General features: G+C 40.6%; 1 protein-coding gene across 1 annotated transcript in view; it reads left to right on the forward strand.

The window, feature by feature from the left end:
• Window positions 1-17,747, forward strand: part of sec63 (SEC63 homolog, protein translocation regulator) — a 110,409-nt gene that overhangs the window by 47,228 nt on the left and 45,434 nt on the right. Inside the window, exons 11-12 of the mRNA XM_084315353.1 lie at window positions 3,975-4,067; window positions 4,480-4,625. Of these exons, the coding sequence (XP_084171479.1) occupies window positions 3,975-4,067; window positions 4,480-4,625 (239 nt within the window). The remainder of the gene's footprint in view (window positions 1-3,974; window positions 4,068-4,479; window positions 4,626-17,747) is intronic.

Raw genomic sequence — 17,747 nt, forward strand, 5'->3', positions numbered from 1 at the left:
TGGATGCTGTCCTTAGACTACTGCAATTCGGTTCTCACCTGCCTCAATAAATCATCCATAGACCGCCTCCAGTTCATACAAAATACTGCTGCAAGACTGCTGACCAGATCAAGCAGAAGGTGTCACATTACTCCAGTTCTGGCCTCCTTGCACTGGCTTCCTATACATTTTAGAATTAATTTCAAAGTCCTGGTGCTCACTTTCAGAGCTCTGCACGGCCAGGCACCAGAATATTTAACTGACCTGCTGGAACCATATGTGCCCAGCAGGACCCTGAGGACAGCTGACCAGGACCTGTTGGTCATTCCGCGCACCAGGCTGATCACCAAAGGTGACAGAGCCTTTCAGTCTGTAGCGCCTAGACTCTGGAATGCCCTTCCTCGTGGCCTAAGAGCTGTATCGTCTGTTGACATTTTTAAAAATCAGCTAAAAACATTACTGTTTAAACAGGCCTTTGGGTAATGTTTGAGCTTCTCCTTCAGGTATAGAATATGTCTTTTGTTTTGTTTTGTTTATCTGTGATGCATTGTGTTTTGTTCTATCTTTTTTTGTTCACTCATCCTACCATATTTGAGTTACTGTGTGGAAGTGTGGGGTAACACGTATGAAAGCAACATAAAGCCATTATTTATATTACAGAAGAGAGCAGTAAGAATAGTTCACAATGTAGATTCAAGAGAACATACCAACGAATTATTTATTAAATCCAGACTATTGAAACTTAAAGAGTTAGCTGAAATACAGACTTTATTAGTTTTGTTTAGAGCAAAATGCAGAGTATTACCAGCAAATATACAGAGGTTGTTCGTTCCCTGTCCAGATGACAGCAGAAGGAAATTAAATTTTAAACACCAATTTGCACGAACAACCTTAAAACAAAGGTGCACCTCAGTTATAGGTATCAAACTATGGAACTCTTTGCAGAACGATGAAAAGAGTTCCAATAATATATTTCACTTCAAAAGGTTGTGCAAAGAAAAGATACATAGACAGTATAGCACAGTTTAGTATAATATTGCAGTTTAGCGTGTCAGGACGTAGCATAGAGTTGTAGTGTAGGCCAGTATGAGTATAGTAATATAGTATATAGCAGCGTAACATAGAATAATAATATATTAAAATATTGTATAATACTGTACCAATATGGTGTAGAATAAATAGTATGATTTAGTTATATTATAATAAAATAGAAATTAGATAGTATATAGAAGTATAATACATTATATAAGTGTGTGTGTGTGGGGGTGTGTGTGTGTAAATGAATTAACCTAAATATGTAGTTTGACTGATAGATAGACAAAATGGGTTTATTTATGTTGATTTAATTTGGTTGTGTTGATGTTAAATTTTTATTTATTTTTTGCAAAATGGGTATATTCTGTTTGGTTTTACACAATATGTCTATCGGTGTGTTGTACGTGTGTAGGGGCAGGTATATATAAGATTTTTTCTTCTTCCTGTTCCTTTCGGCCATGGTATTTTTTGTGAATTATGTGAATATGTACTGTTGGACTGTGGTGATTCCATGTACGGATAAATAAAATGATGATGATGATGATGATGATCTCTTGAATGGTTTCTTGCTTTTTATTTTAATTTAATTTTATTTCTGCTGTATGTAAAGCACTTTGTGAGCTGTCTCTGTGAAAAGTGCTATATAAATAAACTTTACTTACTTACTTACTTACTTACCTCCAGTCTCTCCTTGATAGACTGTCGGCTTCGACGGTGAGGGTATATGCAGCAGCTATATCCTCCTATCATGAGGGGTTTGAGGGGATGTCTTGTTCAGCCACCCTCTTGTGAAGCGTTTCCTGCTTGGCGCTCGACGCGTTAAGCCGGTGCAACGCTCCTTGGCTCCGACTTGGGATCTTCAATTGGTCCTCGGTTGGTTGTCCTTGGCCCCGTTTGAGCCGCTCGAGCAGGCGCCGTTGGGACAGCTGTCCTTCAAGACCGCGTTCCTACTGGCTGTCACTTCCGCTAAATGCGTAGGTGAGCTCTGTGCTCTCTCGGTACGTCCAGAGTGCCTGTCTTTTCGGACCGATTGCGGTGCCACTCTGCGACCTAATCCTGCTTTCGTGCCTAAGAATATCCGGAGTTCCTTCCGCTCCCGGGATATTGTGGTTCAGGCGTTTCGTCCTCCTCCTCACACTAGTGAGTTAGATGCGGGCCTTCACCTGTCATGTCCAGTCCGTGCTTTGGGGATTTACCTCAGCCGTACTCAGGACTTCAGGGTTACTGACCAGCTTTTTGTCTGTTACGGTGGGGCTCGTGCTGGTAAGGCACTGTCGAAGCAGCGCCTGTCCCATTGGTTGTGCGAGGGCATTACCCTCTGCTACACGTTGGCTGGGCAGGATCCCCCTGGGGGCGTCAGGGCGCACTCCACTCGTGGGGTGGCTGCTTCTGCCGCTCTCCTGGGTGGGGCCTCGGTGGAGGACATCTGTGCTGCAGCTTCATGGTCCTCCCCGGGTCCCTTTGTAAGGTTTTACCTCATGGACATGACCGGGGGTTCTGTCTCCCAGGCGGTTCTGGGGTCTGTGGCCTTTCCTGCTTCCCGTCCTTGGTCGGGTAGCAGGAGTGTATGGGTATGGGCCACAGTGTGTTGAGTCACACGTGGTTCCGCCTGTACGGTGTGTTCAAGGGGTTCTGGTTCCCTCTTGTTCGCATTCAGGTGGAGTTGACTGCGCCCCCCCCTTCGTTAGGAAGGATGGGGTGACAGGGCTCCCTGCACCCCTTGATGTGGGCTTACGGGTCCTCAGGGGGTACATTTGTCGGGTCTCGCGTCCGCTCTTCCCCATATCTCATAAGGCTCAGAGCGGGACCCGAAAGCAAATACGATATATAACGATAGGTTATGTAGATAACCTAGTTATATTAGTATTGGCTGAGCGTCCCGCTCTGCGCGGCCCTGAGTTCCCTCTTGAGGGATCTTTTCCTGGGACGGGATTTGGCGAGGAAGGGTGTTTGGTGACCAGAGTCACGGTTATATGGGCTATGCCACCATAGGGGCGGGGCCCCATACAGGTGGGGTGCATGTAGTTGTTTCGTGGGAGATACATTAGGTATCATAGGAGATAAGGGGTATCTCATAAGGCTCAGAGCGGGACGCTCAGCCAATACTAATATAACTAGGTTTTCTACATAATCGTTATTATTATTCGGGTTGCGTAATTTCTTTATTTTATTTGAACTTATTCTATATTATATGATTTAAATAGTTTTTTACAGTTACCAGTTCAATGCATAGTACTTCTAGGTATCCTTGTTACACTTTATGGTACTAAATGCTTGTATATTGTTTATAATCTCGACACAAATCCCCCAAAAAATCGACATTGCACAGGATGCTTATTTGAAACAAAGTGAACCAACATTGCTCTTAGAGGATGCTTCTTTGAAACAAAGTGAACCAACATTGCTCTTAGAGGATGCTTCTTTGAAACAAAGTGAACCAACATTGCTCTTAGAGGATGCTTCTTTGAAACAAAGTGAACCAACATTGCTCTTAGATGACTCTTCTTTGAAACAAAGTGAACCAACATTGCTCTTAGATGACTCTTATTTGAAACAAAGTGAACCAACATTGCTCTTAGATGACTCTTATTTGAAACAAAGTGAACCAACATTGCTCTTAGATGACTCTTATTTGAAACAAAGTGAACCAACATTGCTCTTAGATGACTCTTCTTTGAAACAAGGTGAACCAACATTGCTCTTAGATTACTCTTCTTTGAAACAAGGTGAACCAACATTGCTCTTAGATGATGCTTCTTTGAAACAAAGTGAACCGTGAAACGGAGTCGGTAGAATGAACTTACTATGTACCTGCCTCGTCCACCTCTACAGACTTAGGAACATTGCAGCCGTATAGCGTATTTTCTGATAGGAGTCTGTTCATCTTTACCTCACACTCCTATTGTTTGTTATTATAATGTTATTAATGCTTTTTTTTTTTTTTTTTTTTTTTTTTCCAGATCAAAGGTTTGTGGTGAGAAAGAGTCCAGCTCTGCTCCAGGAGATGGTGAACGTGGGCTGTCAGCTCACTATGATGGCCAACAGCAGAGGAGGTGCACGCACGTGCACACACGCGCACACACACACACATACACACACACTCACACACACCATGGTTCGCACAAGGTCCTTGAAGTGCTTAAAGTGCTTTTCAAGGCCTGGAATTCCTTGAAACAGCAATTTTTTTTAACAAGGTGCTTAAAAAGTCATTGGAATTCAAATCAACTATTTGCATTGAAAGTTTTGTTCATCCATGATAAAATAGTTCTGAATCAAGAAATATATATTTCTAAAGTGTAACTAATTGTCGGAAATTGGTTTTAAGCCATAAATATTGGATCAGATGCCCTTTTAAAATTATAACAGTGCTTGAAAAAGTACTTGAAAGTCCTTGAATTTCATTTTGCAATGTCTGTGGGAACCCTGGTATGAGGTCTGACACGTTTACTGTGTGCGTGTGTCTAGGTTTCCATGCTCCCAGGCTGGTCTCCATAGAGAACTGTATGAAGCTGACCCAGATGATAGTTCAGGGTCTGCAGGAGTCCAAGTCGCCTCTCCTCCAGCTGCCTCACTTTGAAGAGGAGCATCTCCGATACTGCATCTCCAAGAAGGTACCCCCCCTCTGACAGAGAGAGAGAGAGAGAGATTGAGGGATAAAGAGAGGGAGAGACAGTGACAGAGAGGTAGATAGAGATGCGCACAGGGAGGGAGAGATGGAAAGCGGGGTTCGCACAAGGTCCTTGAAGTGCTTAAAGTGCTTGATTTTGTACAAAAAAAAGTCGAGGCCTGGAATTCCTTGAAAACAGAATTATTTTTAACAAGGTGCTTAAAAAGTCCTTGGAATTCAAATCAACCATTCGCATTGAAAGTTTTGTTCATCCATGATAAAAATTCTGAATCAAGATTTATTTTTTTAATTTAAAGTGGAACTAATTGTCGGAAATTGGTTTTCCAACAACGATTTTATGTGTTAGTCCGCCAATTGAATAACGCCAACAACGTATATATATGTTATTATGATCGTTATTTCTTTTATTCACTATTTCCATTCATAAACATGCAGGCTGGGTGTATCACTGGGGATGGGTTTGAGATCGCAAAAGTCCAATACCGCCGCCTTGCGGCCACTATTGCACTCCTTTTGAAACGATGTGGCTTGGTGTCTGGGCTGATCTGCGGCCTGCGGGCGGAGTCTAACTACTCGGGCAGGGCAATCGCTTATAACGCATCCATCGACGAGGGTTGGGCCCCCCGGGTTCATGTTCATTGCTGGATTATGTTGGAAACACGATCGATCAGTACTTGGAATGGCGATCAGATAATTGGAATATTCTTTTCGGGACAGATCCTGGTCAAGGTAAGGACTAAATGGTATCAATATTCATTCATGCGATCGGGAGCGTGTGTGTGGCGTGTTCCGTTGGTAGCGATCAAAGCACAGAGGCGTGCCCCCCCCCCCTTTCATGCATCCATGATGAAACATAATACCGATAATTAGGGCTGGGCGATATGGCAAAAAATTATATCGCGATAACGATATGATAAAGTTATCATATCACTCGATATCGATAATTATCGAAATTGTTATGAGTAAAAAAAATAATTAACAGTTTATTTTGCAGCAATTCTTTGTCGTTGCCGCCATCTTTAGTGTTACAGCCCCTCACACTCCAGTTCTCAGGCTGCAGCTGGTTTGAAAGCGAAAGTAAACAGGCTTCTCTGCTGGCTGTGGCTCCAGGGGAGTTGAACAGTTCTGGCTCTGCTAGTTTCTTTTCTATCTTTTGGCGCTTTTTTGGTGGACAAACCACCGCACATGTGCACCGTGACTCGCGACTGGAGACTAGCTCTGCTAGCACACAGCCTACTGTGTACAGACGGTTTCAAACTGTATTTTAAATTAGAAAGCAAACTAAATAAATAATCTCAATTTGGTCAGTATTGTCATTTGGACAAGCAAAGCCATTACTTTAAGTTGCAGGCAAGAAAGACAAGTCTGTCCACTGTCTCTGGTTTTAAAACTGCCCTGTTGCAGGTCACACAAAAAAAAAAAATCTATATATATATTTTTTTTTGATATATACTTTTAGGAGTTAGGAACCGGTTCCTATTAGAACCGGTTCTCGGTGCCCAACCCTACCGTTAACTGGAATATGTTCGTTTCTTACACATGTTGGATTATGTAATTGGTTTGTCATGACAAACTAATAAAAAATCGCGAATTAAGCGGTGGTATCCTATAGTATAGCCCATATTAAGCTGGTTCAAAACATACATCAGAGGGAGGAAATTCTATGTTAGACTAGGAGAGCACATGTCTGATATATACGACAACAACTATGGAGTTGCACAAGGGAGTTGCTTAGGTCCTTTACTCTTCTCCCTTTACATGTTACCGCTGGGTGATATCATCAGAGAACATAATGTAGATTTCCATAGCTATGCGGATGATACACAACTGTACATATCTGCTGAACCAAATTATACAGCGATCAGCTCCATTACAGACTGCTTACTGGCAATAAATAAATGGATGAGTAAGAACTTCCTGAAACTAAATGAGAACAAAACTGAAATTCTAATTATCGGCCCCAAAACTAAAAAAGAAACGTTAATAAAGAACCTAGGAGGACTAACCCCTTGGATCAAATCTGAGGTCACTAGTCTCGGGGTTATCATAGATTCAGAACTGAACTTCAATTCTCATATTAGCAAAGTAACGAAAACATCGTTCTTCCATCTCAGAAATATAGCAAAAGTACGACCATTTATTAATCAGAACGATGCTGAGAAGCTAATTCATGCATTCATATCTAGCCGGTTAGACTACTGTAATGCACTTTTCACAGGTCTCCCTAAGAAAACCACAGAGAGGCTTCAGCTAATCCAAAACTCTGCAGCCCGACTGCTAACTAGAACCAAAAGGAGAGAGCACATTAGCCCAGTCTTAGCTGCTTTACACTGGCTTCCTGTAACATTTAGAATTGACTTTAAGGTCCTTCTCCTTACATACAAAGCTCTAAATGGACAGGGACCTAGCTACATCACCAACACTCTAATAAATTACACTCCAGCAAGAACACTGCGATCAGCAGCTGCTGGACTACTAGAGGCTCCCAGAAACAGTCAAAAGAGGATCGATCGGTAATGCAGCCTTTATCAACTATGCCCCAAAACTGTGGAACAAACTACCCCAAAACATCAGGGAAGCCAACTCTCTAGACATCTTCAAAAGACAGCTTAAAACCTATCTCTTTGCTCAGGCATTTCAATGACTTACCTGCACTATTCTTACCCTGCCTACTTTACTATGCTAATTTTATCTTATTTTACACTGCCTATCAAATTCATGTGTCGGTTATCACACTTTTTACTTCTTACTGATGACTATTTTTAAACTGAATCATTTTAAACTATTTTTCACACTTTTTACTATAACCTTGCTATTTACATTTTTTACTGTTGTTGTATGTCCGTTCTATTTTTATAATTTTTAGACTATTTTTAAACTTAATCATTTTAAACTACTTTATTATTTGTATTACTGAATAGAGAGCCTATTAGGATGCTAGATCCTAATGTGAAACGCTGTGATTTACCATACCTTGCTATGCTCGCTCATGCCTGTATTTTTTATGTCTGTTCTATTTTATAATTTTTTGACTATTTTTATTATTTGTGTTACTGAAAACTGTAAGCGGAGAGCCTATTGGGATGCTAGATCCTAATGTGAAACACTGTGATTTGCCATACCTTGCTACCTGTCTATCTTTTTATGCCCGCTTATGCCTATTTTTTACTGTTGTGAAGCACTTTGAACTGCAACCTCTGTATGAAAAGTGCTATACAAATAAAGTTATTATTATTATTATATTATGTACATTTCAACAAAGTGGAGCCGCAGGGCACTTCCATAGCATACGCCTTCAAATCCTCTTACCTTGACGATTAAAAGCCTCCACAATTTAGAAAACAGTATTCCCATGGCTGGTGTTGATATTTTACGATGCCAGCTTGTGAGACTTCGTTGTAGCCAGCCAGCTAACATTAATGCCATTCAGAATTTATTAACATAGCTACAACAACACAGTAATGTTAATATAATTACATGCATCATTGTTTACAATGAACAGTGGGGCTAATCGAAAGGACTGGACACGGACAAGTTAAACAGCCTATACGGCCGCACCACAGCCACATTTGACGAGCTCTCCTCCTGCCGATTAAATTCAGCAACTCTTCCTCCACCTCGAGTGCCTGTAGCTGCCTGCATTTGCACAACGGCGTCCATCCCTGCTGCTAGCTAACGTTAAAACTAGGGATGTCCCGATCACGTGATCGGGATCGGGGCCGATCACGTGATTTTCCGAAGATCGGGATCGGCAAAAAAAAATCGGCTATTTTTATTTTTATTTTTTTTATTTTTTTTTCAACAAACATGACCATGTTCACGTCTTAAACTCATACTGAGGCCTTAGTTTTGGTTTTAAATTGCATATCATCATTCATTTATTTATTGTCACACAGAGCAGAAGAATTTTGCCAAAACAAACCAATAGTATCCAGCTGCAGAACGGCAGACCAGCCAAACTCTCAGACCCAAATTAAAATGATTATAATTTTTTTAATCCCAATTTCTCACATTACATTGTTGACGTTATCCAGGTGAAAAGTTAACTTCATTCAAGCGAGGCATTGCAATCCTTGACATAAATCATTTGATGTATACCGTAATTCCTCTAATAGTAACCCCGGCTTGTATTTGTTTCAACTGTAGCGGGTACCAGGCTTGTATTAGGAGGAGGCCTGTATAAGAGGGAGGCCTATATTTCAAATTTTCAAACGGATCATAATGAATAAATCAACATTTTGTGTCAGTTTGAACCCAGTAAAATGTACTGGGTTCATTTATTGAAACCAAGTACTGTATGAAATAGTAAACAGTGCAATTACAGGTGGTCACTGGTCATTTCAACGTTTTCAAAGTGAAATCAAGTAACTAGCTCAGTATGCAGCTCAGTATATTAGTAACCCGGCTTGTATTAGGAGGCCGGCTTATAATTGCTTAGCTCAAGAGCGCACCCGGCCATTAATAGAGACCCGGCTTGTATTTGAGACCCGGTTACTATTAGAGGAATTACGGTAATTAAATCAAAGGAAATGCGTTTGGGTCTGATAGTGTGGCTGGTCTGTCGTTCTGCAGCTGGATACTATTGGTTTGTTTTGGCAAAATTCTTCTGCTCTGTGTGACAATAAATAAATGAATGATGATATGCAATTTAAAACCAAAACTAAGGCCTCAGTATGAGTTTAAGACGTGAACATGGTCATGTTTGTTGAATAAAAAAAAAAAAAATTATTAAATTTTTTTTGATCGGATCGGGAAAGATCTCTATTGGTAGATACTCAAAATCACATGATCGGGATCGGATCGGGAGCAAAAAAACGTGATCGGGACATCCCTAGTTAAAACTAACCTAAAGTTAGTTGTTCACCAACAATCTACAGACACCAACTGAACAAACACAGAACCGGACACACAAGCAGATAGCGAAGCATCATAAATACTTCCGGTCGGGGGGTTTCAAAATAAAACACCGGAAAGACGTTTATTTTGTACATTATCTAACGTTAAAACGAAGCTAAACTAACGTTTAAACTAACAAACTAACAAACGTAACAAACGAACTAAATATAACTTACACTGTATATACAAAAACACGAGCAAAAACAAACAAACACGCCTATTATATGGGTTGTTATCAATGGGTTGGTTGAGAAGGGAAGTTTCATCTATCTAGGGAACCTAGCTACATCCGGGGTACAAAGTTGCATACGCTGCGCGGGGATGAGGGCATGCTGAATGTGATTTGACCAAAGCAGAGTATACACACAGACAGTGGAGCTGTTTGCAGATAGCGAGCATTTTGACTTGTTGCGTGGTGGCGATGTCTCGCAGATAATACAACTACAAGTATAATTATATAATATATATATTTTATAAAAAAAAAATAAAAAAATATATATTCATTTAATTTTTAATTTTTTTATAAAACCAAAAACGATCGGTATCGGCCGATATGGCTCATAGACTATCTGTGATTGGTATCGGTGGGAAAAAAAACGTGATCGGGGCATCCCTAGTAGCTAGTCCAGGGAAGAAACGATAACGCTTTTACTAGAATACACGTTGCCGGCCATTACGAAGCATTTTGGAAATTACACCAGACCGCCCTGAAACTACACTCGTATTCATGACGGTATAAAACGGAAATGTATGGATGGGAAAATTATCTGTTTTTTGCATCTTGACCGGAAGAAACTCGATGACAATTGACTATATTAATTGATCCATAGCTATAATTAGGGATGCCCTGATCGATCGGCCAGCGATCGGTATCGGCCGATATTCAGTATAAATATGAGATCTGTGAATTCTGATAATGCTTTATTTTCGCCGATCCTGAAAACCGATTGAAAAACATGATGCAATTCTTAGCGGAGTTCTCACTCGCTGACTTCTCTCTCAGGCACAGAGCTGCAGCGCACTGCCCCTCCTCCTCCCCCTGCCCCTCCCAGACCCGTGTCAACAGAGGCTCCTATTGCCTCCGGCAATAGTCTGCTCTAGTCTAGTGCATGCGACCTCTGTGAGCTAATGTTAGCTACCTAGCTAACGTTACTGTTGAAACAAAATGACCCAGTCAACTATTCACTTTTAGTTTAATACATGATGCATTGTCTAACGGTATCTAGCTGGCTAGCTACTGATAGTTCCTGATATCAACAAATGCTCCAGCAATAGTCTAGTAGTGCATGATACCTCCGTTAGCTAGGTAGCTCACGTTAGCTCACGTTAGCTCACTGTTTATATGAAATGTCCCAGTAAACTAAATACTTCACTGAGGCGTTGACTAATTAACGTTATCTAGCCGGCTAGCTACTGATAGCTCCTGATATCAACAAATGCTCCAGCAATAGTCTAGTTACTAGTTTACTGGGACATTTCATATAAACAGTGAGCTAACGTGAGCTACCTATCTAACGGAGGTATCATGCACTACTAGACTATAGCTGGAGCATTTGTTGATATCAGGAGCTATCAGTAGCTAGCCAGCTAGATACCGTTAGACAATGCATGATACCTCCGTTAGCTAGGTAGCTCACGTTAGCTCACTGTTTACACAAAATGACCAAGTATTAGTTCACTGAGGCGTTGTCTTAACGTTATCTAGCCGGCTAGCAGTAGCTACAGATAGCTCCTGATATCAATGTCTCATAACATTGATTCGATGCGTATTCGAGCCCCTGGCTTGCATCGCAGTCACGAAAGGGGCTAGCTGAGGGCATGCTGAATGTGATTTGACCAAAGCAGAGTATACACACAGACAGTGGAGCTGTTTGCAGATAGCGAGCATTTTGACTTGTTGCATGGTGGCGATGTCTCGCAGATAATACAACTACAAGTATAATTATATATATTTTATTAAAAAAAAATATATACCGGTAGGCTAATTTTTTTTTAATAAAAACGATCGGTATCGGCCGATATGGCTCATAGACGATCGGTGATCGGTGGCAAAAAACGTGATCGGGGCATCCCTAGCTATAATATATGTGTCACCTAGCAGCGCTTGCGACCACAACTCGGCCCGCCCCTTTGTTGGCTAGACCTTCTAGAGTTTTCTCTTTTTTTTTTATGTGTTTTTTTCTTTTCTTCACATTATTATAAATTGAATGTATAAGTACTTGTTTACTATAAAAACGAACAGTTAGAATATCTAAAATAGTGTCAAACCTGTGTTTAAATTTAGGTTGTTCACGGACTTTATTTCAATGAAACGGGGGCGTAATTACTGTATTTGCATGTGAATCAAACCTAGCCTGCAGCCCGCAGAGATTTACATTGGGGGAGTGTTTGAAGCGACGCACTGGCTGTTTACACTTTCAATGGGATTAGCACTCTGGATCAGAAAGAGATGAATGCATTGGATCTAATGAACGAGTACATGAACTTTGTTAAACCAGTTGATTCAGTCTCTGGCTCTCTGCTCACCGGTGAAAACACCGCGCTATTCAACTAAATTAACTGAGATCGGTCGAGATGCGTCTGCATGGGTAAGTTTAAGAATGTTTGTTTATGTTTACAGTAGCATGTTTACAATTCCGCATCTTTGATAAAACTACACCAAGTTTTTCTGCCGACCACAAGTCCAACCATGTCACGTTTATTACATTAACGTTAGCGTTCGTCTTGTTTACATCAGGGTCCCCCATTTTCAATGCATCATAACATTGACATACATGAACACAACGCATTGTAACGTTAACGCAGCTGTCAACTGTACTTTACTATGGAATATACATGTATATTATCGCGACGCGTCGTCACAGACTAAACAGTGTTGTGAACACAACACATTGTAACGTTAACGCAGCTGTCAACTGTACTTTACTATGGAATATACATGTATATTATCGCGACGCGTCGTCACAGACTAAACAGTGTTGTGAACACAACACATTGTAACGTTAACGCAGCTGTCAACCGTACTTTACTATGGAATATACATGTATTGTTAGAAAATGTTTTGGATCTAAATCACTTGGAGTTTGAAAGTGATATCAGAAGAAACTACTCAACCTCGGCTGTCTTTAACTATGATTGAACACAACACTCTAACTCACCATGTTTAGATAATAAAGTACTCAACCTCTACTTGTCTACTGTCTGACTGAACACAACACTCTAACTTACCATGTTTAGATAATGAAGTACTCAACCTCTACTGTATTTAACTATGAGTGAACACAACACTCTAACTTACCATCTTTAGATAATGAAGTACTCAACCTCTACTGTATTTAACTATGAGTGAACACAACACTATAACTTACCATCTTTAGATAATAAAGTACTCAACCTCTACTGTATTTAACTATGAGTGAACACAAAAGTTAGAGTGTTGTGTTCACTCATAGTTAAATACAGTAGAGGTTGAGTACTTCATTATCTAAACATGGTAAGTTAGTGTTGTGTTCACTCATAGTTAAATACAGTAGAGGTTGAGTACTTCATTATCTAAACATGGTAAGTTAGAGTGTTGTGTTCACTCATAGTTAAATACAGTAGAGGTTGAGTACTTCATTATCTAAACATGGTAAGTTAGAGTGTTGTGTTCAGTCAGACAGTAGACAAGTAGAGGTTGAGTACTTTATTATCTAAACATGGTGAGTTAGAGTGTTGTGTTCATTCATAGTTAAAGACAGCTGAGGTTGAGTAGTTTCTTCTGATATCACTTTCAAACTCCAAGTGATTTAGATCCAAAACATTTTCTAACAATACATGTATATTCCATAGTAAAGTACAGTTGACAGCTGCGTTAACGTTACAAGGTGCAAGGTGGAGAGCTGTAAACAAGACGAAAGTGTATGGATGCAGGGTCCATGTGTGTGTGTGTGTGTGTGTGTAATAACAACAAGTTTATAATCTCAGCACAGATTGCAGAATGGGTACAGTACAATACAGCTCAATACACACAATTGTTAAGGGGATGCAGACCTGAGAAAGACTTTCGTCTTGTTTACATCAGGGTCCCCCATTTTCAATGCATCATAACATTGACATACATGACATACAGGTAGACAGTACTGCTACATCAGTGTCTAAGAGAGGTGATGAGCATCAGATAGCAAGGTGGAGAGCTACATAACATTAGGTTGTGGTGGCTAGGAGGGATATGAGAACTGTGTGTGTGTGTGTGTAGTTTAAGATGCTGCATCACCGCTTAGCCACTGAGTCCAGCTAGTTTAAGATGCTGCATCACCGCTTAGCCACTGAGTCCAGCTAGTTTAAGATGCTGCATCACCTCTTAACCACTGAGTCCAGCTAGTTTAAGATGCTGCATCACCTCTTAACCACTGAGTCCAGCTAGTTTAAGATGCTGCATCACCTCTTAACCACTGAGTCCAGATAGTTTAAGATGCTGCATCACCTCTTAACCACTGAGTCCAGATAGTTTAAGATGCTCATCACCTCATGACATGAGGACCGTGCGTATGTGTAGCTAGGAGTGATATGATAAGCAGTGTGTAAGCAGCTTACAGAGCTACATAACATTAGGCCCATGCCACTGAGTGAGGACTTTGTTGCTTTTTCTCGTTGTGACATAGATTTAACAATAATTCTGGTGTCAAAGCAGCATGGGGGGGGGGGGTACATAGCTTCACAGTCCTATACAGTCCAGATAGGGGGTCCTGGAGAGACAGGGGTCCTGAGGAGAGAGAACTCTGATTCAGCAGCACTTAATTATGTTAATGTTATTCAGGTGAGGGGCGTTGCTGGAGGGGGGTTTGTTGACGCCCAGTTGAAACTGTCTGAAGTGTGAAAAGTTGCCTTCCTTTGAGACACCTTTTCACCTCTTTGGTAATTTAGAACACAGCCAGTTTTAGAAATTATAATTGGGCACATCGTGTTCAAAACATTCTCAGATGTCAACATATGACACATCATTTGAAAGCTTAGATTCTGTACTTTAGCAATCTGGAATAATCTGAAAAATGAAAATGTAGAGATCTGGCATAAAGCGCTGTGAGGTGACACATATAATATAGCTTTAGGCCTGCAAACACAGCCACTTATCCCCATGTTAAAAGGCGATGGCATTTAAGCGGTAAGGTAAACAGCGACCCCTGGTGCTGAATGGTTAACCACTTATCAAGCGGGCAGAGTGGCAATTTTTTTACTTGAACTTGAGGACTGCATACTTTTTTTGCAAACAAAAACAACATACTTTATACTTATGGCTAGGGATGCTCGATATTGACTTTTTTACAGATATACCGATATTGTCCAACTCTTAATTTCCGATACCGATATCAACCGATACCGATATATGCAGGGTCCCCCCCCCCCCAAAAAAATTGAATAATTTCAGGTAATTAACATTACATATCTCTTGTTGTGGAATTAACACAACATTATGCATACTTTTGACAATAAATTAAATCAGAATTTGTTCTTACTTGCTTGCCTGGGTAAATAAAGGTTATAGAAATGTAAAAAAAATAAAATTGAAAACCGATACCGATATTTTCCGATATCACATTTTAATGCCGATATCGGCCGATAATATCGGTAGGCCGATAATATCGGACATCCCTACTTATAGCACATGCATGAGCCTGGTCTCTTTTGAAAAATGACATTCTGAAGTTTCTGATTCCAGAAAAAAATTCACTTTTAGTGCTAACGTAGAGTAACATAGGTCTGAACTTGAGTTGTAGAAATACTTGTTACTCAAGTTTTTCTTTAGTAGTCCAGAGGTAGTATTTCCCCAGAAGGTGGTATGGCTTACAGATGCATATGTTTCCCATATGCATTCAGCGCTGCACCGCTGCTGAATTAGGACTGCCGCTGCTATGAACTAGACTATTACATTTTTTTTAATATACAAAAAAATAAAAAAAATTATAATATTTTTTTATCATTTCATTTGGGCTGTGGGGGTGCTTAACACTTTGAGTGCCGGGACACGTCTTCTCACGTCTTTGCTGGCCATGCTAAAGTTGCCGGGGGACGCTGTACAGCGTCCTTATATCAATATTTCAAAAATCTGCGATCGGATTCATAATGTCCCTCCGCTGGCCTGAGATCCACCAGCAGGACCCACTGAGCTCTCTGGCGGTTCAGGAGCGCCATCTGGTGGCCGATCGGCGCAACCGCTTAACAGGAAGCGCAGTAGAGGTTTTGCTGGTCGGCCATATTACTTCCAGGCACTCGGTATAGGTTCCGGCACTCTAGCTCGTCACACTACATAGCGATCGATTGCCAATAACTCGATAAACAACATGATTTGGACGTATATACCATTATACAAGCTGGAGATGGACCGGGTAATAATATATCCCATAATGATAAAATTTCTACTCGACGATGATCGCCCAACGGCGCGCGGAGACTGGGGTGAGTTTCAGCGTGTAACGTTACCGTCTTCGATAATAACTGATATTATCAACATTTGACCCACATTAGATGATTGGTATAACGCTGCCCACGGAATTATAAACGCCCCCTCGCCCATCCGGTCAACATCAGATGACGTGTAGTAACTTCTAGAAGTACGTCTAGTTGGAATTTTTTATATCGCGCTGATTGCCATCAAACTGTATTTCATCATCAATATAATGCATTTGGGGCTATATATCACGTTCTGGAGAAAGCTGCAGAAAGAGATGAAAACATACTTATACATTAGACCATACTTTACTATGAATATGTGAATGAAAAAGTTTAACGTTGCTACACAATGAACAATACATATAGGACTTTGAATGGGCCCTAATAATGGCAATGTAGCAATAGAATTTAAAAAGTTATAGCCCTGCAAAGAAGGGGACTTTCTCCATAGACAAATAGCGCTGGCAATCTATGGTATATCATTAATTTAACCTTAGGCAACCAAAGTGTTAATGTAAAAGACTGACCTGAGGAAAAGGCTGCAGGGAGAAAGCACTGCAGTCTAGTCGATTTTGTGTATTGAGCACAAAGTTCATCATAGATAGCCTCTTTATTTTTCTCTCAAAGTGCACCAGATTTTCAAAATGTAAAAAAAATATTATTTTTATATATATATATATATATATATATATATATATATATATATATATAGGCACAGCACCGCTGCTGAATTTTTTTTCAGGGGAAACACTGAGATGGAGCCATAGCCTGAAGCCTTATGTAGTACATATCCAAATTTCATAAATATCTTCAGAAATGAGTGATTAGGAATAATTTTGGTAAACTGTGTACAAAGAAAAACTCAGTTTTCTCATAGACTTCAATTCATTTGGCTGTTTTTCTCTTCATGTTAAAGAATTTAGTTTGTCACCTAGATCCCTGATTCATACATCCCCATGTGGTGTTTCATTGGTAAGCCACACATTGGCTACAACGATCCACAATCATTTTCGAGATCGGATCTAGATTGACGGAACTACTGCAGCCTGAGTCGGGAGTGGTATTTTGCGCAATACCGTGTACTTTGCACAAGCCTCAAATACCGGCATGTAACCCGAGAACCGCTGAACGGATTTTGTCGCTATCGACAGGCAACAATTTATTTATATATTATTGTATTACAAAATATGCACAACCGAGCCACTAGGGGTCACCAAAGTGCAGGTTGCAAAAAGTCCGAAAAACGTCCCATATGTGGGACGTTGCATGCAGTGGAGGCTGCTGACAATTTTTAGGTGAAGCACAAATTATTATATTATATATTAAATAATATTTTTAAAACATCCCCCACTGTGTGTCAGTGGTCAGTGGACACAGATGAAAACATATTAACATTAGGTGACAGCGGACCTGACCAGATGAAAACATATTAGGTGACAGCGCACCTGACCAGATGAAATCATATTAGGTGACAGCGCACCTGACCAGATGAAATCATATTAGGTGACAGCGCACCTGACCAGATCAAAATATATTAGGTGACAGCGCACCTGATCAGATCAAAACATTTTAGGTGACATGACAGCGCACCTGACCAGATCAAAACATATTAGGTGAAGGTGACAAGGAAGCCACAGACTCATACCCCCCCGACACTCAAGTAACCGCCTCGGACAGTCCTTCATACCAGTGGCCATCAGGCTCCACAACAGTGGGCAGCGACTGCTGCCAGACATCGACCTAGAACTAATAGGAACCCAAGTAGGACAATAACACTACC

Source organism: Notolepis coatsorum (assembly GCF_963971535.1).
Source record: "Notolepis coatsorum genome assembly, chromosome: 5".
NCBI classification, from domain to species: Eukaryota; Metazoa; Chordata; class Actinopteri; order Aulopiformes; family Paralepididae; genus Notolepis; species Notolepis coatsorum.